Source organism: Panulirus ornatus, chromosome 6 (genome assembly GCF_036320965.1).
Source record: "Panulirus ornatus isolate Po-2019 chromosome 6, ASM3632096v1, whole genome shotgun sequence".
NCBI lineage: Eukaryota > Metazoa > Arthropoda > Malacostraca > Decapoda > Palinuridae > Panulirus > Panulirus ornatus.
In genome coordinates, this window is record NC_092229.1 from 911830 (window position 1) to 938615 (window position 26786).

At 41.8% G+C, this 26786-nt stretch overlaps 1 protein-coding gene across 1 annotated transcript in view; it reads right to left on the reverse strand.

The window, feature by feature from the left end:
* LOC139749260 (uncharacterized) overlaps nucleotides 1-26786 on the reverse strand; it is a 481728-nt gene that overhangs the window by 17046 nt on the left and 437896 nt on the right. The window contains exon 50 of the mRNA XM_071662996.1: nucleotides 1069-1173. Coding sequence (XP_071519097.1) covers nucleotides 1069-1173 — 105 coding nt within the window. The remainder of the gene's footprint in view (nucleotides 1-1068; nucleotides 1174-26786) is intronic.

Here is a 26786-nt window from a genome sequence, read left to right on the forward strand (position 1 = left end):
GCTTATACCATGAAAAACCTTTGCCCACGATATTGAGGCGTCTCCATCTGGGGGTACTTCTGATGTAACAATAAAAACCTTGTTTGGAAGCATTAATGGTTGTATTATTTTCTGTTTTAAGCTTTGTTCTACCTTTGATAACACAGCAATATGTATGTGGAATGAGCAAGCAAGATTAGGGGTCAAGCATAATTTACATAGAAGGTTCCCTTGAGCCACATCCACACGTGTTGTTGGGCAGTGCCTTAATCAGGCAAAATCTGTTGGGCATGCCTGTGTTGTTGTCCATACTGTTGATGTGGTTGGGCAGTCAAGTCATGCAGTAGCTAGTACGTGGTCAGCATGCCACGAGTGTGATATCACCATGTGTAGCAAAGTTGAAAGGAAAAAATAGCAGTGTAGTGTATTAATTGCTGCATGCATAAAAAAGAAGAAGAAAAAAAAAACAGTGCAGAAAACTATATGGTGTAGAGTGGTAACATTTGTGGCTGGCAGCGCTGTTGCTCCAGATCCGGCATCAAACCACCGGACATTGTCTGTGATTTCGCTCTACTGCAGGCGAGAGCAATCCACTGATTTGTCCGTCAAAGTTGCAACAAAGTTTCTGATGATGGACTTAACACTAATGCCACCCAGGCACTATCCAATTGTGTGGAAGCTCCTTTCTGGGTCAATTTCTGTTTTCTGGCATTTTCTGTGGTCTGGTAATGGCCAGGTCCCAATGTTGCCAGATTAAAGAGGTTCAACCTGTATTTCTCTCTGTGACAAAAATTCTACCAAAATTCCTTGGGGGGCCTTCCCTCAAGTGAGGTTTGGGTGGGGGATTTGGGGTTCAGGACTTGGGTGTATGGCAATGGTGTGTGGTGACTTGAGGGGTTGTGGGGGGATTCAGTGAGGGTGGGCTTGAATGACAACCACTTTCATATACAATGCTTGTTGCTTCAATTACAGAAGTGCTAGTTGTGAAGGTAACTGCCCTGGGAAGAGGAGGTAGAAGATGGGGTAATGGCCAAAAAAGGTTTAAAACCCCAACTATATAGTTACTTCAAAACAAAAGATTTAACTTACAATGCAAAATCATTTCCAATCCGCTGCTTGCAAATTTCAATGAGTCTTTTGTAGGATGTTGTACTTGAAACACAATCTTCTTTGACTGCAGTGGCTTGATTACCTCTGAAAGAAAGATTTCTAGATGACATAAAGTTATTAAATGGAACATAAATTGTCATCTAAGAATTATTCTAAGAGTGAAGTCAACTAATGAACATCAGTGTCAGTGGTGAGTGTTACAAAGACAAATGCTGTATATTTGAGAATGAATTATGTATACCATACAGGAGTTATCTACCCAAGGAATTGCAGAATGCATGTATAGATCCACTGTGTATATATATATATATATATATATATATATATATATATATATATATATATATATATATATCTATATATATATATATATATATATATTTTTTTTTATTTTGCTTTGTCGCTGTCTCCCGCATTTGCGAGGTAGCGCAAGGAAACAGACGAAAGAAATGGCCCAACCCACCCCCATACACAATGTATATACATGCACGTCCACACACGCAAATATACATACCTATACATCTCAATGTACACATATATATACACACACAGACACATACATATATACCCATGCACACAATTCACACTGTCTGCCTTTATTCATTCCCATCGCCACCTCGCCACACATGGAATACCATCCCCCTCCCCCCTCATGTGTGCGAGGTAGCACTAGGAAAAGACAACAAAGGCCCCATTCGTTCACACAGTCTCTAGCTGTCATGCAATAATGCCCGAAAACCGCAGCTCCCTTTTCACATCCAGGCCCCACACAACTTTCCATTCTTTACCCCAGATGCTTCACATGCCCTGGTCCAATCCACTGACAGCATGTCAACCCCGATATACCACCTCGATCCAATTCACTCTATTCCTTGCCCTCCTTTCACCCTCCTGCATGTTCAGGCCCCGATCACACAAAATCTTTTTCACTCCATCTTTCCACCTCCAATTTGGTCTCCCACTTCTCCTCGTTCCCTCCACCTCCGACACATATATCCTCTTGGTCAATCTTTCCTCACTCATTCTCTCCATGTGCCCAAACCATTTCAAAACACTCTCTTCTGGGGATAGGGGAGAGAGAATACTTCCCAAGCATTCCTCACGTGTCGTAGAAGGCGACTAAAGGGGACGGGAGCGGGAGACCAGAAACCCTCCCCTCCTTGTATTTTAACTTTCTAAAAGGGGAAACAGAAGAAGGAGTCACGCGGGGAGTGCTCATCCTCCTCAAAGGCTCAGATTGGGGTGTCTAAATGTGTGTGGATGTAACCAAGATGACAAAAAAGGAGAGATAGGTAGTATGTTTGAGGAAAGGAACCTGGCTGTTTTGGCTCTGAGTGAAACAAAGCTCAAGGGTAAAGGGGAAGAGTGGTTTGGGAATGTCTTGGGAGTAAAGTCAGGGGTTAGTGAGAGGACAAGAGCAAGGGAAGGAGTAGCACTACTCCTGAAACAGGAGTGGTGGGAGTATGTGATAGAGTGTAAGAAAGTAAATTCTAGATTGATATGGGTAAAACTGAAAGTGGATGGAGAGAGATGGGTGATTATTGGTGCATATGCACCTGGGCATGAGAAGAAAGATCATGAGAGGCAAGTGTTTTGGGAGCAGCTGAATGAGTGTGTTAGTGGTTTTGATGCACAAGACCGGGTTTTAGTGATGGGTGATTTGAATGCAAAGGTGAGTAATGTGGCAGTTGAGGGAATAATTGGTATACATGGGGTGTTCAGTGTTGTAAATGGAAATGGTGAAGAGCTTGTAGATTTATGTGCTGAAAAAGGACTGGTGATTGGGAATACCTGGTTTAAAAAGCGAGATATACATAAGTATACGTATGTACGTAGGAGAGATGGCCAGAGAGCGTTATTGGATTGCATGTTAATTGATAGGCGCGCGAAAGAGAGACTTTTGGATGTTAATGGGCTGAGAGGTGCAACTGGAGGTATGTCTGATCATTATCTTGTGGAGGCGAAGGTGAAGACTTGTAGGGGTTTTCAGAAAATAAGAGAGAATGTTGGGGTGAAGAGAGTGGTGAGAGTAAGTGAGCTTGGGAAGGAGACTTGTGTGAGGGAGTACCAGGAGAAAATGAGTACAGAATGGAAAAAGGTGAGAACAAAGGAGGTAAGGGGAGTGGGGGAGGAATGGGATGTATTTAGGGAAGCAGTGATGGCTTGCGCAAAAGATGCTTGTGGCAAGAGAAGCATGGGAGGTGGGTTAATTAGAAAGGGTAGTGAGTGGTGGGATGAAGAAGTAAGATTATTAGTGTAAGAGAAGAGAGAGGCATTTGGATGATTTTTGCAGGGAAATAATGCAAAAGATTGGGAGATGTATAAAAGAAAGAGGCAGGAGGTCAAGAGAAAGGTGCAAGAAGTGAAAAAGAGGGCAAATGAGAATTGGGGTGAGAGAGTATCATTAAATTTTAGGGAGGATAAAAAGATGTTTTGGAAGGAGGTAAATAAAGTTCGTAAGACAAGGGAACAAATGGGAACTTCAGTGAAGGGGGCTAATGGGGAGGTGATAACAAGTAGTGGTGATGTGAGAAGGAGATGGAGTGAGTATTTTGAAGGTTTGTTGAATGTGTTTGATGATAGAGTGGCAGATATAGGGTGTTTTGGTCGAGGTGGTGTGCAAAGTGAGAGGGTTAGGGAAAATGATTTGGTAAACAGAGAAGAGGTAGTAAAAGCATTGCGGAAGACGAAAGCCGGCAAGGCAGCAGGTTTGGATGGTATTGCAATGGAATTTCTTAAAAAAGGGGGTGACTGTATTGTTGATTGGTTGGTAAGGTTATTTAATGTATGTATGATTCATGGTGAGGTGCCTGAGGATTGGCGGAATGCGTGCATAGTGACATTGTACAAAGGCAAAGGGGATAAGAGTGAGTGCTCAAATTACAGAGGTATAAGTTTGTAGAGTACTCCTGGTAAATTATATGGGAGGGTATTGATTGAGAGGGTGAAGGCATGTACAGAGCATCAGACTGGGGAAGAGCAGTGAGGTTTCACAAGTGGTAGAGGATGTGTGGATCAGGTGTTTGCTTTGAAGAATGTATGTGACAAACACTTAGAAAAGCAAATGGATTTGTATGTAGCATTTATGGATTTGGAGAAGGCATATGATAAGAGTTGATAGAGATGTTCTGTGGAAGGTATTAAGAATATATGGTGTGGGAGGCAAGTTGTTAGAAGCAGTGAAAGTTTTTATCAAGGATGTAAGGCATGTGTACGTGTAGGAAGAGAGGAAAGTGATTGGTTCTCAGTGAATGTAGGTTTGTGGCAGGGGTGTGTGATGTCTCCATGGTTGTTTAATTTGTTTATGGATGGGGTTGTTAGGGAGGTGAATGCAAGAGTTTTGGAAAGAGGGGCAAGTATGCAGTCTGTTGTGGATGAGAGAGCTTGGGAAGTGAGTCAGTTGTTGTTTGCTGATGATACAGCGCTGGTGGCTGATTCGTGTGAGAAACTGCAGAAGCTGGTGACTGAGTTTGGTAAAGTGTGTGACAGAAGAAAGTTAAAAGTAAATATGAATAAGAGCAAGGTTATTAGCTATAGTAGGGTTGAGGGTCATGTCAATTGGGAGGTAAGTTTGAATGGAGAAAAACTGGAGGAAGTAAAGTGTTTTAGATATCTGGGAGTGGATCTGGCAGCGGATGGAACCATGGAAGTGGAAGTGAATCATAGGGTGGGAGAGGGGGTGAAAATTATGGGAGCCTTGAAGAATGTTTGGAAGTCGAGAACATTATCTCGGAAAGCAAAAATGGGTATGTTTGAAGGAATAGTGGTTCCAACAATGTTGTATGGTTGCGAGGCATGGGCTACGGATAGAGTTGTGCGTAGGAGGGTGGATGTGTTGGAAATGAGATGTTTGAGGACAATATGTGGTGTGAGGTGGTTTGATCGAGTAAGTAATGAAAGGGTAAGAGAGATGTGTGGTAATAAAAAGTGTGGTTGAGAGAGCATAAGAGGGAGTATTGAAATGGTTTGGTCACATGGAGAGATTGAGTGAGGAAAGATTGACCAAGAGGATATATGGGTCAGAGGTGGAGGGAACGAGGAGAAGTGGGAGACCAAAGTGGAGGTGGAAAGATGGAGTGAAAAAGATTTTGAGTGATCGGGGCCTGAACATGCAGGAGGGTGAAAGGCGTGCAAGGAATAGAGTGAATTGGAACGATGTGGTATACCGGGGTCAACGTGCTGTCAATGGATTGAACCAGGGTATGTGAAGCGTCTGGGGTAAACCATGGAAAGTTCTGTGGGGCCTGGATGTGGAAAGGGAGCTGTGGTTTCGGTGCATTATTACATGACAGCTAGAGACTGAGTGTGAACGAATGGGGCCTTTGTTGTCTTTTCCTAGCGCTACCTCGCACACACACATGAGGGGGGAGGGGGTTGTTATTCCATGTGTGGCGAGGTGGCGATGGGAATAAATAAAGGCAGAAAGTATGAATTATGTACATGTGTATATATGTATATGTCTGTGTGTGTGTATATATATGTGTATATTGAGATGTATGGGTATGTATATTTGCGTGTGTGTACGTGTATGCATATACATGTGTATGTGGGTGGGTTGGGCCATTCTTTCGTCTGTTTCCTTGTGCTACCTCGCTAACGCGGGAGACAGCGACAAAGCAAAATAAATAAATAAAATAAATAAATAAATAAAATATATTGCATGACAAATAGAAACTGAGTGTGAACGAATGGGGCCTTTGTTGTCTTTTCCTAGTGCTACCTCGCACACATGAGGGGGGAGGGGGATGATATTCCATGTGTGGCGAGGTGGCGATGGGAATGAATAAAGGCAGACAATGTGAATTGGGTGCATGGGTATATATGTATGTGTCTGTGTGTGTATATACATGTGTACATTGAGATGTATAGGTATGTATATTTACGTGTGAGGACGTGTATGTATATACATTGTGTATGGGGGTGGGTTGGGCCATTTCTTTCGTCTGTTTCCTTGTGCTACCTCGCAAATGCGGGAGACAGCGGTTTGTTGAATGTGTTTGATGATAGAGTGGCAGATATAGGGTGTTTTGGTCGAGTTGGTGTGCAAAGTGAGAGGGTTAGGGAAAATGATTTGGTAAACAGAGAAGAGGTAGTAAAAGCTTTGCAGAAGATGAAAGCCGGCAAGGCAGCAGGTTTGGATGGTATTGCAGTGGAATTTATTAAAAAAGGGGGTGACTGTATTGTTGACTGGTTGGTAAGGTAATTTAATGTATGTATGACTCATGATGAGGTGCCTGAGGATTGGCGGAATGCGTGCATAGTGCCATTGTACAAAGGCAAAGGGGATAAGAGTGAGTGCTCAAATTACAGAGGTATAAGTTTGTTGAGTATTCCTGGTAAATTATATGGGAGGATATTGATTGAGAGGGTGAAGGCATGTACAGAGCATCAGATTGGGGAAGAGCAGTGTGGTTTCAGAAGTGGTAGAGGATGTGTGGATCAGGTGTTTGCTTTGAAGAATGTATGTGAGAAATACTTAGAAAAGCAAATGGATTTGTATGTAGCATTTATGGATCTGGAGAAGGCATATGATAGAGTTGATAGAGATGCTCTGTGGAAGGTATTAAGAATATATGGTGTGGGAGGCAAGTTGTTAGAAGCAGTGAAAAGTTTTTATCGAGGATGTAAGGCATGTGTACGTGTAGCAAGAGAGGAAAGTGATTGGTTCTCAGTGAATGTAGGTTTGCGGCAGGGGTTTGTGATGTCTCCATGGTTGTTTAATTTGTTTATGGATGGGGTTGTTAGGGAGGTGAATGCAAGAATTTTGGAAAGAGGGGGAAGTATGAAGTCTGTTGGGGATGAGAGAGCTTGGGAAGTGAGTCAGTTGTTGTTCGCTGATGATACAGCACTGGTGGCTGATTCATGTGAGAAACTGCAGAAGCTGGTGACTGAGTTTGGTAAAGTGAGTGAAAGAAGAAAGTTAAGAGTAAATGTGAATAAGAGCAATGTTATTAGGTACAGTAGGGTTGAGGGTCAAGTCAATTGGGAGGTGAGTTTGAATGGAGAAAAACTGGAGGAAGTGAAGTGTTTTAGATATCTGGGAGTGGATCTGGCAGCGGATGGAACCATGGAAGCGGAAGTGGATCATAGGGTGGGGGAGGGGGCGAAAATTCTGGGAGCCTTGAAGAATGTGTGGAAGTCGAGAACATTATCTCGGAAAGCAAAAATGGGTATGTTTGAAGGTATAGTGGTTCCAACAATGTTGTATGGTTGCGAGGCGTGGGCTATGGATAGAGTTGTGCGCAGGAGGATTGATGTGCTGGAAATGAGACGTTTGAGGACAATGTGTGGTGTGAGGTGGTTTGATCGAGTAAGTAACGTAAGGGTAAGAGAGATGTGTGGAAATAAAAAGAGCATGGTTGAGAGAGCAGAAGAGGGTGTTTTGAAATGGTTCGGGCACATGGAGAGAATGAGTGAGGAAAGATTGACCAAGAGAATATATGTTTCAGAGGTGGAGGGAACGAGGAGAAGAGGGAGACCAAATTGGATTTGGAAAGATGGAGTGAAAAAGATTTTGTGTGATCGGGGCCTGAACATGCAGGAGGGTGAAAGGAGGGCAAGGAATAGAGTGAATTGGAGCGATGTGGTATACCGGGGTTGACGTGCTGTCAGTGGATTGAATCAAGGCATGTGAAGCGTCTGGGGTAAACCATGGAAAGCTGTGTAGGTATGTATATTTGCGTGTGTGGACGTATGTATATACATGTGTATGGGGGGGGCGTTGGGCCATTTCTTTCGTCTGTTTCCTTGCGCTACCTCGCAAACGCGGGAGACAGCGACAAAGTATAAAAAAAAAAAAAAAAAAAAAAAAAAAAAAAAAAAATATATATATATATATATATATATATATATATATATATATATATATATATATATATGGGTAAAACTGAAAGTTGATGGAGAGAGATGGGTGATTATTGGTGCATATGCACCTGGGCATGAGAAGAAAGATCATGACAGGCAAGTGTTTTGGGAGCAGCTGAATGAGTGTGTTAGTGGTTTTGATGCACGAGACCGGGTTATAGTGTTGGGTGATTTGAATGCAAAGGTGAGTAATGTGGCAGTTGAGGGAATAATTGGTATACATGGGGTGTTCAGTGTTGTAAATGGAAATGGTGAAGAGCTTGTAGATTTATGTGCTGAAAAAGGACTGATGATTGGGAATACCTGGTTTAAAAAGCGAGATATACATAAGTATACTTATGTAAGTAGGAGAGATGGCCAGAGAGCGTTATTGGATTACGTGTTAATTGACAGGAGCGTGAAAGAGAGACTTTTGGATGTTAATGTGCTGAGAGGTGCAACTGGAGGGATGTCTGATCATTATCTTGTGGAGGCTACGGTGAAGATTTGTATGGGTTTTCAGAAAAGAAGAGTGAATGTTGGGGTGAAGAGGGTGGTGAGAGTGAGTGAGCTTGGGAAGGAGACTTGTGTGAGGAAGTACCAGGAGAGACTGAGTACAGAATGGAAAAAGGTGAGAACAATGGAAGTAAGGGGAGTGGGGGAGGAATGGGATGTATTTAGGGAATCAGTGATGGATTGCGCAAAAGATGCTTGTGGCATGAGAAGAGTGGGAGGTGGGTTGATTAGAAAGGGTAGTGAGTGGTGGGATGAAGAAGTAAGAGTATTAGTGAAAGAGAAGAGAGAGGCATTTGGACGATTTTTGCAGGGAAAAAATGAAATTGAGTGGGAGACGTATAAAAGAAAGAGACAGGAGGTCAAGAGAAAGGTGCAAGAGGTGAAAAAAAGGGCAAATGAGAGTTGGGGTGAGAGAGTATCATTAAATTTTAGGGAGAATAAAAAGATGTTCTGGAAGGAGGTAAATAAAGTGCGTAAGACAAGGGAGCAAATGGGAACTTCAGTGAAGGGCGCAAATGGGGAGGTGATAACAAGTAGTGGTGACGTGAGAAGGAGATGGAGTGAGTATTTTGAAGGTTTGTTGAATGTGTTTGATGATAGAGTGGCAGATATAGGGTGTTTTGGTCGAGGTGGTGTGCAAAGTAAGAGGGTTAGGGAAAATGAGTTGGTAAACAGAGAAGAGGTAGTAAAAGCTTTGCGGAAGATGAAAGCCGGCAAGGCAGCAGGTTTGGATGATATTGCAGTGGAATTTATTAAAAAAGGGGGTGACTGTATTGTTGACTGGTTGGTAAGGTTATTTAATGTATGTATGACTCATGGTGAGGTGCCTGAGGATTGGCAGAATGCGTGCATAGTGCCATTGTACAAAGGCAAAGGGGATAAGAGTGAGTGCTCAAATTACAGAGGTATAAGTTTGTTGAGTATTCCTGGCAAATTATATGGGAGGGTATTGATTGAGAGGGTAGGCATGTACAGAGCATCAGATTGGGGAAGAGCAGTGTGGTTTCAGAAGTGGTAGAGGATGTGTGGATCAGGTGTTTGCTTTGAAGAATGTATGTGAGAAATACTTAGAAAAGCAAATGGATTTGTATGTAGCATTTATGGATCTGGAGAAGGCATATGATAGAGTTGATAGAGATGCTCTGTGGAAGGTATTAAGAATATATGGTGTGGGAGGCAAGTTGTTAGAAGCAGTGAAAAGTTTTTATCGAGGATGTAAGGCATGTGTACGTGTAGGAAGAGAGGAAAGTGATTGGTTCTCAGTGAATGTAGGTTTGCGGCAGGGGTGTGTGATGTCTCCATGGTTGTTTAATTTGTTTATGGATGGGGTTGTTAGGGAGGTGAATGGAAGAGTTTTGGAAAGAGGGGCAAGTATGAAGTCTGTTGGGGATGAGAGAGCTTGGGAAGTGAGTCAGTTGTTGTTCGCTGATGATACAGCGCTGGTGGCTGATTCATGTGAGAAACTGCAGAAGCTGGTGACTGAGTTTGGTAAAGTGTGTGAAAGAAGAAAGTTAAGAGTAAATGTGAATAAGAGCAAGGTTATTAGGTACAGTAGGGTTGAGGGTCAATTCAATTGGGAGGTGAGTTTGAATGGAGAAAAACTGGAGGAAGTGAAGTGTTTTAGATATCTGGGAGTGGATCTGGCAGCGGATGGAACCATGGAAGCGGAAGTGGATCATAGGGTGGGGGAGGGGGCGAAAATTCTGGGAGCCTTGAAGAATGTGTGGAAGTCGAGAACATTATCTCGGAAAGCAAAATGGGTATGATTGAAGGAATAGTGGTTCCAACAATGTTGTATGGTTGCGAGGCGTGGACTATGGATAGAGTTGTGCGCAGGAGGATGGATGTGCTGGAAATGAGATGTTTGAGGACAATGTGTGGTGTGAGGTGGTTTGATCGAGTAAGTAACGTAAGGGTAAGAGAGATGTGTGGAAATAAAAAGAGCGTGGTTGAGAGAGCAGAAGAGGGTGTTTTGAAATGGTTTGGTCACATGGAGAGAATGAGTGAGGAAAGATTGACCAAGAGGATATATGTGTCGGAGGTGGAGGGAACGAGGAGAAGAGGGAGACCAAATTGGAGGTGGAAAGATGGAGTGAAAAAGATTTTGTGTGATCGGGGCCTGAACATGCAGGAGGGTGAAAGGAGGGCAAAGAATAGAGTGAATTGGAGTGATGTGGTATACCGGGGTTGACGTGCTGTCAGTGGATTTAATCAAGGCATGTGTATGGGGGTGGGTTGGGTCATTTCTTTCGTCTGTTTCCTTGCGCTACCTCGCAAATGCGGGAGACAGCGACAAAAAACAAAAAAAAAAAAAAAAAAAAAAAAATATATATATATATATATATATATATATATATATATATATATATATATATATATATATATAGGGGATAGGGGAGAAAGAATACTTCCCACGTATTCCCTGCGTGTCGTAGAAGGCGACTAAAAGGGGAGGGAGCGGGGGGCTGGAAATCCTCCCCTCTCATTATTTTTTTTTTTTTCCAAAAGAAGGAACAGAGAAGGGGGCCAGGTGAGGGTATTCCCTCAAAGGCCCAGTTCTCTGTTCTAAACACTACCTCGCTAACGCGGGAAATGGCGAATAGTTTAAAAGAAAAAAAAAGAAAAAATATATATATATGCCTTTGTACAATGGCACTATGCACGCATTCCGCCAATCCTCAGGCACCTCACCATGAGTCATACATACATTAAATAACCTTACCAACCAGTCAACAATACAGTCACCCCCTTTTTTAATAAATTCCACTGCAATACCATCCAAACTTGCTGCCTTGCCGGCTTTCATCTTCCGCAAAGCTTTTACTACCTCTTCTCTGTTTACCAAATCATTTTCCCTAACCCTCTCACTTTGCACACCACCTCGACCCAAACACCCTATATCTGCCACTCTGTCATCAGACACATTCAACAAACCTTCAAAATACTCATTCCATCTCCTTCTCACATCACCACTACTTGTTATCACCTCCCCATTTACGCCCTTCACTGAAGTTCCCATTTGCTCCCTTGTCTTACGCACCCTATTTACCTCCTTTCAGAACATCTTTTTATTCTCCCTAAAATTTAATGATACTCTCTCACCCCAACTCTCATTTGCCCTTTTTTTCACCTCTTGCACCTTTCTCTTGACCTCCTGTCTCTTTCTTTTATACTTCTCCCACTCAATTGCATTTTTTCCCTGCAAAAATTGTCCAAATGCCTCTCTCTTCTCTTTCACTAATACTCTTACTTCTTCATCCCACCACTCACTACCCTTTCTAAACAGCCCACCTCCCACTCTTCTCATGCCACAAGCATCTTTTGCGCAATCCATCACTGATTCCCTAAATACATCCCATTCCTCCCCCACTCCCCTTACTTCCATTGTTCTCACCTTTTTCCATTCTGTACACAGTCTCTCCTGATACTTCCTCACACAGGTCTCCTTCCCAAGCTCACTTACTCTCACCACCTTCTTCACCCCAACATTCACTCTTCTTTTCTGAAAACCCATACTAATCTTCACCTTAGCCTCCACAAGATAATGATCAGACACCCCTCCAGTTGCACCTCTCAGCACATTGACATCCAAAAGTCTCTCTTTCGCACGCCTGTCAATTAACACGTAATCCAATAACGCTCTCTGGCCATCTCTCCTACTTACATAAGTATACTTATGTATATCTCGCTTTTTAAACCAGGTATTGTACAAAGGCAAAGGGGATAAGAGTGAGTGCTTAAATTACAGAGGTATAAGTTTGTTGAGTATTCCTGGTAAATTATATGGGAGGGTATTGATTGAGAGGGTGAAGGCATGTACAGAGCATCAGATTGGGGAAGAGCAGTGTGGTTTCAGAAGTGGTAGAGGATGTGTGGATCAGGTGTTTGCTTTGAAGAATGTATGTGAGAAATACTTAGAAAAGCAAATGGATTTGTATGTAGCATTTATGGATCTGGAGAAGGCATATGATAGAGTTGATAGAGATGCTCTGTAGAAGGTATTAAGAATATATGGTGTGGGAGGCAAGTTGTTAGAAGCAGTGAAAAGTTTTTATCGAAGATGTAAGGCATGTGTACGTGTAGGAAGAGAGGAAAGTGATTGGTTCTCAGTGAATGTAGGTTTGCGGCAGGGGTATGTGATGTCTCCATGGTTGTTTAATTTGTTTATGGATGGGGTTGTTAGGGAGGTAAATGCAAGAGTCTTGGAAAGAGGGGCAAGTATGAAGTCTGTTGGGGATGAGAGAGCTTGGGAAGTGAGTCAGTTGTTGTTCGCTGATGATACAGCGCTGGTGGCGGATTCATGTGAGAAACTGCAGAAGCTGGTGACGGAGTTTGGTAAAGTGTGTGGAAGAAGAAAGTTAAGAGTAAATGTGAATAAGAGCAAGGTTATTAGGTACAGTAGGGTTGAGGGTCAAGTCAATTGGGAGGTGAGTTTGAATGGAGAAAAACTGGAGGAAGTGAAGTGTTTTAGATATCTGGGAGTGGATCTGTCAGCGGATGGAACCATGGAAGCGGAAGTGGATCATAGGGTGGGGGAGGGGGCGAAAATTTTGGGAGCCTTGAAAAATGTGTGGAAGTCGAGAACATTATCTCTGAAAGCAAAAATGGGTATGTTTGAAGGAATAGTGGTTCCAACAATGTTGTATGGTTGCGAGGCGTGGGCTATGGATAGGGTTGTGCGCAGGAGGATGGATGTGCTGGAAATGAGATGTTTGAGGACAATGTGTGGTGTGAGGTGGTTTGATCGAGTAAGTAACGTAAGGGTAAGAGAGATGTGTGGAAATAAAAAGAGCGTGGTTGAGAGAGCAGAAGAGGGTGTTTTGAAATGGTTTGGGCACATGGAGAGAATGAGTGAGGAAAGATTGACCAAGAGGATATATGTGTCGGAGGTGGAGGGAACGAGGAGAAGAGGGAGACCAAATTGGAGGTGGAAAGATGGAGTGAAAAGGATTTTGTGTGATCGGGGCCTGAACATGCAGGAGGGTGAAAGGAGGGCAAGGAATAGAGTGAATTGGAGCGATGTGGTATACAGGGGTTGACGTGCTGTCAGTGGATTGAATCAAGGCATGTGAAGCGTCCGGGGTAAACCATGGAAAGCTGTGTAGGTATGTATATTTGCGTGTGTGGACGTGTGTATGTACATGTGTATGGGGGGGGTTGGGCCATTTCTTTCGTCTGTTTCCTTGCGCTACCTCGCAACCGCGGGAGACAGCGACGAGGTATAAAAAAAAATATATATATATATATATATTATATTATATATATATATATATATATATATATATGTATATGTGTATGTATATATATGTATGTGTGTGTATATGTATATATATGTATATGTGTGTGTATATATATATATATATATATATATATATATATATATATATATATATATATATATATATATATTTTTTTTTTTCATACTATCTGCCATTTCCCGCGACAGCGAGGTAGCGTTAAGAACAGAGGACTGGGCCTTTGAGGAAATATCCTCACCTGGCCCTATTCTCCGTTCCTTCTTTTTGAAAATTAGAAAAAAAAAAAAAAAAAAAAACGAGAGGGGAGGATTTCCAGCCCCCCGCTCCCTTCCCTTTTAGTCGCCTTCTATGACACGCAGGGAATACGTGGGATGTATTCTTTCTCCCCTATCCCCAAGGTATATATATATATATATATATATTTTTTTTTTTTTACTTTGTCGCTGTCTCCCGTGTTTGCGAGGTAGCGCAAGGAAACAGACGAAAGAAATGGCCCAACCCCCCCCCATACACATGTATATACATACGTCCACACACGCAAATATACATACCTACACAGCTTTCCATGGTTTACCCCAGACGCTTCACATGCCTTGATTCAATCCACTGACAGCACGTCAACCCCAGTATACCACATCGCTCCAATTCACTCTATTCCTTGCCCTCCTTTCACCCTCCTGCATGTTCAGGCCCCGATCACACAAAATCTTTTTCACTCCATCTTTCCACCTCCAATTTGGTCTCCCTCTTCTCCTCGTTCCCTCCACCTCCGACACATATATCCTCTTGGTCAATCTTTCCTCACTCATTCTCTCCATGTGCCCAAACCACTTCAAAACACCCTCTTCTGCTCTCTCAACCACGCTCTTTTTATTTCCACACATCTCTCTTACCCTTACGTTACTCACTCGATCAAACCACCTCACACCACACATTGTCCTCAAACATCTCATTTCCAGCACATCCATCCTTCTGCGCACAACTCTATCCATAGCCCACGCCTCGCAACCATACAACATTGTTGGAACCACTATTCCTTCAAACATACCCATTTTTGCTTTCCGAGATAATGTTCTCGACTTCCACACATTCTTCAAGGCCCCCAGAATTTTCGCCCCCTCCCCCACCCTATGATCCACTTCCGCTTCCATGGTTCCATCCGCTGCCAGATCCACTCCCAGATATCTAAAACACTTCACTTCCTCCAGTTTTTCTCCATTCAAACTCACCTCCCAATTGACTTGACCCTCAACCCTACTGTACCTAATAACCTTGCTCTTATTCACATTTACTCTTAACTCTTCTTCCACACACTTTACCAAACTCAGTCACCAGCTTCTGCAGTTTCTCACATGAATCAGCCACCAGCGCTGTATCATCAGCGAACAACAACTGACTCACTTCCCAAGCTCTTTCATCCCCAACAGACTTCATATATATATATATATATATATATGATAGAGTTGATAGAGATGCTCTGTGGAAGGTATTAAGAATATATGGTGTGGGAGGCAAGTTGTTAGAAGCAGTGAAAAGTTTTTATCGAGGATGTAAGGCATGTGTACGTGTAGGAAGAGAGGAAAGTGATTGGTTCTCAGTGAATGTAGGTTTGCGGCAGGGGTGTGTGATGTCTCCATGGTTGTTTAATTTGTTTATGGATGGGGTTGTTAGGGAGGTAAATGCAAGAGTCCTGGAAAGAAGGGCAAGTATGAAGTCTGTTGGGGATGAGAGAGCTTGGGAAGTGAGTCAGTTGTTGTTCGCTGATGATACAGCGCTGGTGGCTGATTCATGTGAGAAACTGCAGAAGCTGGTGACTGAGTTTGGTAAAGTGTGTGGAAGAAGAAAGTTAAGAGTAAATGTGAATAAGAGCAAGGTTATTAGGTACAGTAGGGTTGAGGGTCAAGTCAATTGGGAGGTGAGTTTGAATGGAGAAAAACTGGAGGAAGTGAAGTGTTTTAGATATCTGGGAGTGGATCTGTCAGCGGATGGAACCATGGAAGCGGAAGTGGATCATAGGGTGGGGGAGGGGGCGAAAATTGAAAAATGTGTGGAAGTCGAGAACATTATCTCGGAAAGCAAAAATGGGTATGTTTGAAGGAATAGTGGTTCCAACAATGTTGTATGGTTGCGAGGCGTGGGCTATGGATAGAGTGGTGCGCAGGAGGATGGATGTGCTGGAAATGAGATGTTTGAGGACAATGTGTGGTGTGAGGTGGTTTGATCGAGTAAGTAACGTAAGGGTAAGAGAGATGTGTGGAAATAAAAAGAGCGTGGTTGAGAGAGCAGAAGAGGGTATTTTGAAATGGTTTGGGCACATGGAGAGAATGAGTGAGGAAAGATTGACCAAGAGGATATATGTGTCGGAGGTGGAGGGAACGAGGAGAAGAGGGAGACCAAATTGGAGGTGGAAAGATGGAGTGAAAAAGATTTTGTGTGATCGGGGCCTGAACATGCAGGAGGGTGAAAGGAGGGCAAGGAATAGAGTGAATTGGAGCAATGTGGTATACCGGGGTTGACGTGCTGTCAGTGGATTGAATCAGGGCATGTGAAGCGTCTGGGGTAAACCATGGAAAGCTGTGTATGTATGTATATTTGCATGTGTGGACATATGTATATACATGCGTATGGGGGTGGGTTGGGCCATTTCTTTCGTCTGTTTCCTTGCGCTACCTCGCAAACGCGGGAGACAGCGACAAAGCACAAAAAAAAAATATATATATATATATATATATATATATATATATATATATATATATATATTCTTTTTTTCAAACTATTCGCCATTTCCCGCATTAGTGAGGTAGCGTTAAGAACAGAGGACTGGGCCTTTGAGGGAATACCCTCACCTGGCCCAATTCTCTGTTCCTTCTTTTGGAAAAAAAAAACAAAAAACAACAACAACAAAAAAAAAAAACGAGAGGGGAGGATTTCCAGCCCCCCGCTCCCTCCCCTTTTAGTCGCCTTCTACGACACGCAGGGAATACGTGGGAAGCATTCTTAATCCCCTATCCCCAGGGATATATATATATATATATATATATATATATATATATATATATATATATATATTTCTTTTTCTTTTCTTTTCTTTCAAACTATTCGCCATTTCCCGCATTAGCGAGGTAGCGTTAAGAACAGAGGACTGGGCCTTTGAGGGACTACCGTCACCTGGCCCAATTCTCTGTTCCTTCTTTTGGAAAATTAAAAAAAAAAAAAAACGAGAGGGGAGGATTTCCAGCCCCCCGCTCCCTCCCCTTTTAGTCGCCTTCTACGACACGCAGGGAATACGTGGGAAGTATTCTTGCTCCCCTATCCCCAAGGATATATTCGTACTATTCGCCATTTCCCGCATTAGCGAGGTAGCGTTAAGAACAGAGGACTGGGCCTTTGAGGAAATATCCTCACCTGGCCCCCTTCTCTGTTCCTTCTTTTGGAAAATTAAAAAAAAATGAGAGGGGAGGATTTCCAGCCCCCCGCTCCCTTCCCTTTTAGTCGCATTCTACGACACGCAGGGAATACATGGGAAGTATTCTTTCTCCCCTATCCCCAGGGATATATACACATATATATACATATATATATATATATATATATATATATATATATATATATATATATATATATATACATATACACACATATATATATATATATATATATATATATATATATATATATATATATATATATATATATTATCCCTGGGGATAGGGGAGAAAGAATACTTCCCACGTATTCCCTGCGTGTCGTAGAAGGCGACTAAAAGGGAAGGGAGCGGGGGGCTGGAAATCCTCCCCTCTCATTTTTTTTTTTTTAATTTTCCAAAAGAAGGAACAGAGAAGGGGGCCAGGTGAGGATATTCCCTCAAAGGCCAGTCCTGTGTTCTTAATGCTACCTCGCTAATGCGGGAAATGGCGAATAGTATGAAAGAAAGAAAGAAAAGATATATATATATATATATATATATATATATATATATATATATATATATATATATATATATATATATATATATATTTTTTTTTTTTTTTATACTTTGTCGCTGTCTCCCGCGTTTGCGAGGTAGCGCAAGGAAACAGACGAAAGAAATGGCCCAACCCTCCCCATACACATGTACATACACACGTCCACACACGCAAATATACATACCTACACAGCTTTCCATGGTTTACCCCGGACGCTTCACATGCCTTGATTCAATCCACTGACAGCACGTCAACCCCTGTATACCACATCGCTCCAATTCACTCTATTCCTTGCCCTCCTTTCACCCTCCTGCATGTTCAGGCCCCGATCACACAAAATCCTTTTCACTCCATCTTTCCACCTCCAATTTGGTCTCCCTCTTCTCCTCGTTCCCTCCACCTCCGACACATATATCCTCTTGGTCAATCTTTCCTCACTCATTCTCTCCATGTGCCCAAACCATTTCAAAACACCCTCTTCTGCTCTCTCAACCACGCTCTTTTTATTTCCACACATCTCTCTTACCCTTACGTTACTTACTCGATCAAACCACCTCACACCACACATTGTCCTCAAACATCTCATTTCCAGCACATCCATCCTCCTGCGCACAACTCTATCCATAGCCCACGCCTCGCAACCATACAACATTGTTGGAACTACTATTCCTTCAAACATACCCATTTTTGCTTTCCGGGATAATGTTCTCGACTTCCACACATTTTTCAAGGCTCCCAAAATTTTCGCCCCCTCCCCCACCCTATGATCCACTTCCGCTTCCATGGTTCCATCCGCTGACAGATCCACTCCCAGATATCTAAAACACTTCACTTCCTCCAGTTTTTCTCCATTCAAACTCACCTCCCAATTGACTTGACCCTCAACCCTACTGTACCTAATAACCTTGCTCTTATTCACATTTACTCTTAACTTTCTTCTTCCACACACTTTACCAAACTCCGTCACCAGCTTCTGCAGTTTCTCACATGAATCCGCCACCAGCGCTGTATCATCAGCGAACAACAACTGACTCACTTCCCAAGCTCTCTCATCCCCAACAGACTTCATACTTGCCCCTCTTTCCAAGACTCTTGCATTTACCTCCCTAACAACCCCATCCATAAACAAATTAAACAACCATGGAGACATCACACACCCCTGCCGCAAACCTACATTCACTGAGAGAGAGAGAGAGAGAGAGAGAGAGAGAGAGAGAGAGAGAGAGTCTGGAGAAGGCATATCATTCCAATGTCCAATCACTCTATTCTGTGATTGACTTTCACTTTGCAGGGTATGTATGTGTATGTGTGTGTGTGTTCTAGCTTTGAGTGACAAAACTACAGGGGAAGGGGGAAGAATGGTTTGGGTATGTCTTGGGGCAAGTCCCTGGTTAGTGTGAGGGCAAGAGCCAAGAAAGGGGCAGCACTCCTGCTTAAGGGGGAGTTGTGGGAGTGTGCGAAAGAGTCTAAGGCAGGGGTAGGCAACCTGTGGCCTACAGGCTAGATCTGGACCACGAAGGGATTTCGACTGGTCCGCGAGCAAATATTAGGATACTATGCTCATTTGGTCTGTGAACAATTTTTCCTTACTCCGAGTGTTTCATGCAAACATACTGATGGATCATGCATGACGTCTTGTTACCCTGGCCCCAGGTTTTGTTTTGTTCCAAACCAAACACCAAAAGTGAAAGAAACACCAATGCATATACGAATGACAAGATGGCAGACACCTTATCAATACTCTCCTTGCACACACAGGTTTTCAGGAGGGATCATTCAAATTTGTAAATGGAAACATCATTGTTTTATTGAGAAATCCATGCTAAATATCCGCTCAAAGAAGAAAATATAGTTCATTCTATTAAGGAATGTATTTTGTCACCTCTATGGTTTAATACAGTGGATAGGCAAGTGATAGGCAAGGAATATTCTGGACTAATCACCCCTTTTCTATGTCCACCGCAGAGTGATGCTCCCTCCATCAACAGGATATCATGTGAACCAGATATATACACATAACAAATTTGACAAAAATAACAACTTTCAATTTCTAGAAGTGTCTGCTAAACCAGTACCAGTTTCGACTGTACAACAACCATCCTCAGTATAATTCAAATCTGAAGATAAAGTGAATTTAAAGCATCACATGGCAGTAAAAACATAGTTTAGTTCCAAACAAAAGAAGTGTTAAAAAAAACATGTTACTATCGGTGAAAACAATGGTGGCTAATAAAAAGCACAAAGAGCAAAAAAGCATTACAACTCAAAATGAAAGGGTTAAATTTACATGAAAAAGTTGTTTGTTAAGAGTCAGTTTTTTTTATCGATATGAATAGCATCTTTAATCTTAAGCTGATATGAAGATGGGGTGGAGTCCAGAATTGTGAAACAATCCTCTGAACAAGAGTTCTTACACAATTCTGAACTCTGAAGCTGTTTCAAAATGTGAGAGCTCCTATCCATCAACAGATGCTCTTGAACAACAGGTGTTAGAATGTCAGGATGTTTCGCCGACACAACAGGCACTATGGCCTGCACAAGAAAACTTGTAGACAACACGCGAATGGAGTTTCTTTGGGATAGGATCCTTTACACTAAACAGATTACCTGTGCTACGATACTTGTTGAATACTCGCATTACAAAATAAAGATGAAAATTCCAATGGGAATGAATGAAAAATGCAGGAAGGTAGATGATGAGTGCTAAAGTTTCCAAGACACTTGGACACTAGATTATTTCTTCATTGAGTATGCTGGGAAACCAGTTTGTTTCATTTGCCTAGAAATGTTGCTGTGAAGAAGGTGGCAAATATCAGGAGACATTACGAGACATTTTAATAGGTTTACTTGGCATGCGAGGAAAGATGAAGTTAAGTGACTGAAGGCTAGTTTTGGAAAACAAACATCATTTTCTGCCAAGAAAAGCAGTAAAAATGAAGAAAAAACTCATGCCAGCTATGAAGTTGCAAAACTCATTGCAGAGATGATGAAGTCTTCTACAGATAGAGAGTTTGTCAAAGAATGCTGGCAGTAGTGGATATTCTTTCTCCTGAAAAGAAATGTTTATTTGCACCTATTAGCCTGTCTAGAAGAATGATTACAGAGTAAGGTGAAGAAATCTCAACAGATGTTAAAAGTTGTTTAAGGGATGTCTGCAACAAATTGCAGATATTTATGAAGCTTTGTTGAAAATGATTTCAGAAATGAAACTTGACATGTCGAAGTTAATTGGCATCACAACCAATGAGGCACCAGTAATGGTGGGGAAAAATAAAGGCATCATTGCACTGCTACAGGGACAAATGGAAATCCTTGGAATCACACAGAAACTGGTTGAAATTCATTGCATTATCCATTGAAATTAAAGGAAGTTATGGACATTACTTAAGGCAGTGAATCTGATCCTATCTTGTGGATTGAATCATTGCCAGTTTCAGCAATTTTTGTTGGATACAGAGGCAGAATATGGGGACCTAGCTTATTTCTGCAATGGACACTGGCTTGGCCAAGGGTCAATGCTGGAAAGAGTATTTGCATTGCATGAAGAGGTGGCAATATTTCTTGAGAGCTAAAATGAGAATGTTTCACATTTCCATGATTCTAGCTGGCTTGCAACCCTGGCCTTCCTTGTAGACAATACATATCATTTCAATAACTTGAGTTTATAACTTCAAGAAAAAAATCAGTCAATACATGAGATTTTTTTTTTTTTTTTTGCCGCTGTCTCCCGCGTTTGCGAGGTAGCACAAGGAAACAGACGAAAGAAATGGCCCAACCCACCCCCATACACATGTATATACATACGTCCACACACGCAAATATACATACCTACACAGCTTTCCATGGTTTACCCCAGACGCTTCACATGCCCCGATTCAATCCACTGACAGCACGTCAACCCCGGTATACCACATCGCTCCAATTCACTCTATTCCTTGCCCTCCTTTCACCCTCCTGCATGTTCAGGCCCCGATCACACAAAATCTTTCTCACTCCATCTTTCCACCTCCAATTTGGTCTCCCTCTTCTCCTCGTTCCCTCCACCTCCGACACATATATCCTCTTGGTCAATCTTTCCTCACTCATTCTCTCCATGTGCCCAAACCATTTCAAAACACCCTCTTCTGCTCTCTCAACCACGCTCTTTTTATTTCCACACATCTCTCTTACCCTTACGTTACTTACTCGATCAAACCACCTCACACCACACATTGTCCTCAAACATCTCATTTCCAGCAAATCCATCCTCCTGTGCACAACTCTATCCATAGCCCACGCCTCGCAACCATACAACATTGTTGGAACCACTATTCCTTCAAACATACCCATTTTTGCTTTCCGAGATAATGTTCTCGACTTCCACACATTCTTCAAGGCTCCCAGAATTTTCGCCCCCTCCCCCACCCTATGATCCACTTCCGCTTCCATGGTTCCATCCGCTGCCAGATCCACTCCCAGATATCTAAAACACTTCACTTCCTCCAGTTTTTCTCCATTCAAACTCACCTCCCAATTGACTTGACCCTACTGGAAGAAAACTGTAATTGTGAGAATACTAACTTCAGAAAGGAAATTGTGCACATTTTCCCACTTTTCAAAAAAGTAAAGAACAAGATTCAGGCATCTTTGTAAATACTGTCCAAGAATTGAGAAAAGAGTTTTCATCTTGTTCTGCTGATTATTGCTTGCATGCAAATGAGTTCAAGCTGTTTGCTACTGTGTTTGATGTAGAAATGGACACTACATCAGAAATGTTTCAAACAGAATTGACTGAGATGTAGTGTAATGGTATAAATTTCATTCTGAAGATGTGTCAATGTTTGACTTACATAGAAAATATATTCATCCAAGTGGGAAGATGGCATCATTGTTTGGCAGCACTTATCTGTGTGAGCAATTATTTTCAAAAATGAATCACATCAAGAACCATTTCTGAACAAGATTGACTGATACCCATCTGGATAATGTCTTGCTCTTGATATCAGCAAGTCTGATAACCAATATTGAGAAGTTTTCAAGGAACAAACATCAAGTTTCATACTGATTCATCGACTGTTTGCATTACAATTAGTTGATTTTCTCTTTTATTATACCTAATTGTGAGAATACTAACTTCAGAGAGGAAATTGTGCACATTTTCCCACTTTTCAAAAAAGTAAAGAACGAGATCCAGGCATCTTTGTAAATACTGTCCAAGAATTGAGAAAAGAGTTTTCATCTTGTTCTGCTGATTATTGCTTGCATGCAAATGAGTTCAAGCTGTTTGCTACTGTGTTTGATGTAGAAATGGACACTACATCAAAAATGTTTCAAATGGAATTGACTGAGATGCAGTGTGATGGCATATTGAGATCAAAATTTCATTCTGAAGATGTGTCAATGTTTGACTTACATAGAAAATATATTCATCCAAGTGGGAAGATGGCATAATTGTTTGGTAGCACTTATCTGTGTGAGCAATTATTTTCAAAAATGAAACACATCAAGAACCATTTCTGAACAAGATTGACTGATATCCATCTGGATAATGTCTTGCTCTTGATATCAACAAGTCTGATATCCAATACTGAGAAGTTTTCAAGCAACAAACATCAAGTTTCATACTGATTCATTGACTATTTGCATTACAATTAGTTGATTTTCTCTTTTATTATACCTAATTTACCACCATTCAATGCATCATTTTCATACTTTTTGTCCTCTAAAGGTTCTTTGTTTTCCAATAGAATCAAAAGATACCTTGAATGAAATAAGTTGCAACTAAACTGAGTTTTAGTTATTACTAACCGACAACCTTGGTGAAGCACAAATAATTTTCTAGCAAAAGTTATTCATTGATTTAAGGCAAAATATGACTAGATGTATTTAACTGAATAATTCCCATATTTCAAGCTTTTATGGCATTTGTCTGGCCCAATGTCCACTCATTAATACATAATCCGGACTGCGGAGGCAAACAGGTTGCCGACCCCTGATCTAAGGACTGATGTCGGGTGTTAGAGGTATCTGACCATTTGTGCTTATGAACCCAGAAATGAGAAGAATAAGAAGTGTGTTGGGAATAGAATGAGTATGTCAGCAGTTCTGATGAATGGGACTGAGTATTAGTGATGGGTGATTTGAATGAGAAAGCAGGTAAATATTAGTGATGGGTGATTTGAACGAGAAAGTAGGTAATGTGGTAGATGGGGGTAACTGTGGGCATGGGGTACCCAGTGTTGTATAGAATAAAACTGAGAATGGCTTGTGGAGTTACATGATGAAAAAGGACTGGTAATTGGGAATACCTAGTTTAAAAATGAGATGCATTAGTATAAATGGAAGCGCTGAGGTGATGAAAAGCAAGCATTATTGGACTAAGCACTATCTGATAAGTGTGCAGTGGAAAGACTCTTGGATGTGCATATACAAAGAAGATCATCTGGTGGGATGTCCAATCACTACTTGGCAGAGGCAAGAGTTAAGTTTTGTAAAGGCTTTAGGAAAAAAGGAAATGAGAAGAATGGGAAGAGGGTGTGACAGTAAGTGAACTAGTTTGAGAGGCTTCTGTAAAGAGATAACAAGAGAAATTGAGTGTAAAATGGTAAAAGGTGATAGCAAAAGAGGCTACAGGTGTGTGAGGAATGGGAGGCATTCTGGAATGCACAGCTTACATGTGCAAGAAAGTGGCATGCAGAAAGTGGGAAGTTGGCAGGTGAGAAAGGGTAGTGATGTGTGGGATTACGAAGTTATTTTGTTAGTGAAAGATAAAAGAAATATGTATGGGTGATATCTGCAGGAAAGGAGTGCAAGTGATTGGGAGATGTGCAAGAGAAATGAGCAGGAGGGTTCAGGGACTGAAAACGAGCGGAATTGAGAGTTACACACAAGAAACAGCAAACTTCAGGGAGAACAAAAAAATGTTTTGGAAAGAGATTAATAGTGAGAAAAACAAAGAGCACAAAGGCAAATAAGAAGTGGTAAAAAGCAGAAGGGGCAAATAAAGAAGTGGTAACAGGCAGAAATGAGTATTTTGAAGAAAAGCTGAATGTGTTGCTTTCCTCCCAATTCATATATTCGCAACACCTTTGACAAAATACCCGTAACACCCTTTTAATATGCTTTCCAGATCCATAAATGCCACATACAAATCATTAAGTTTCTGTATTTTTCAAAAAATTATTAAAGGAAACATCTAATCCATACATCCTCTAACTCTCCTGAAATCACACTGTTCCTCCCCAGTCTGATGCTTTGTGTATGCCACCATCCTCTTAATTACCACGCATCCACACAACTTACCATGTACACTCGACGAACTTATGCCTCCACAATTCAAACATTACTTTAGTCCCTTATCCTTTATTTTATGGAACTAACCATATTGTCTGTTAATTCTAAGGCATCTCATCCTATGCCATACATACACCAAAAATCTTAACTAACCAATTAATAGCACTGACACCCCTTGAGAAATTCGATTACAATCCCATCCACTCCAGTTGTTTTGCCACACTTCATTTTACTTAAGGCATTCATCACATCTTCTCTTTTCATGAAACTACTTCCCATGACTCTCTCGCTTTGCTACTTTCATGTTCTAAACACCCTACATCTGCAATCTTATCATCAAACTCTTCCAACAGTTCTTCCAACATACACAGACATATATATATATACACATGCACATAATTCATACTTGCTGCCTTTATTCATTCCTGTCACCACCCCGCCACACATGAAAAGACAACCCCCTCCCCCTGCATGTGTGCGAGGTAGCGCTAGGAAAGGCAACAAAGGCCACATTAGTCCACACTCATTCTCTAGCTGTCATGTATAATGCACCAAAACCACAGCTCCCTTTCCACATCCAGGCCCCACAGGGCTTCACATGCCCTGGTTCAATCCACTGACAGCAAGTCGGTCCTGGTATACCACATCATTCCAATTCACTCTATTCCTAGCACGCCTTTCACCCTCCTGCATGTTCAGGTTCCAGTCGCTCAAAATCGTTTTCACTCCATCCTTCCACCTCCAATTTGGTCTCCCACTTCTCGTTCCCTCCACCTCTGACACACATATCCTCTCTGTCAATCTTTCCTCACTCATTCTCTCCATGTGACTAAACCATTTCAAAACACCCTCTTCTGCTCTCTCAACCACACTCTTTTTATTACTACACATCTCTCTTACCCTTTCATGACTCACTCGATCAAACCACCTCACACCACATATTGTCATCAAACATCACATTTCTAATACATCCACCCTCCTACACACAACCCTATCTATAGCCCACGCCTCGCAACCATATAACACTGATGGCACAACTATTCCTTCAAACATACCCATTCTTGCTTTCCGAGATAATGTTCTCGCCTTCCACACATCTTTTAATGCTCCCAGAACTTTCACCCTCTCCCTCACCCTGTGACTCACTTCCGCTTCCATGGTTCCATCCGCTGCCAAATCCACTCCCAGATATCTAAAACACTTCACTTCCTCCAGTTTTTCTCCATTCAAACTTACCTTCCAAATGACTTGTCCCTCAACCCTACTGTACCTAATAACCTTGCTCCTATTCACATTTACTCTCAGCATTCTCTTTTCACACACTTTACCAAACTCAGTCACCAGCTTCTGCAGTTTCTCACCCGAATCAGCCACCAGCACTGTATCATCAGCAAACAACTGATACTTCCCAAGCCCTCTCATCCACAACAGAATGCATACTTGCCCCTCTCTCCAAAACTCTTGTATTCACCTCCCTAACAACCCAATCCATAAACAAATTAAACAACCATGGAGACATCGCGCACCCGTGCCGCAAACCTACATTCACTGAGAACCAATCACTTCCCTCTCTTCCTACTCATACACATGCTTTACATCCTCAATAAAAACTTTTCACTGCTTCCAGTAAACAGATTTGGTAAACAGATATGGTAAACAGAGAAGAGGTTGTGAAAGCTTTGCGGAAGACAAAAGCTGGCAAGGTGGCGGGTATTGCAGTAGAATTTATCAAAAAAGGGGGTGACTGTGTTTTTGACTGGTTGATAAGAGTATTTAATGTATGTATGGCTCATGGTGAAGTGCCTGAGGATTGGCGGAATGCACGCATAGAGCCATTGTACAA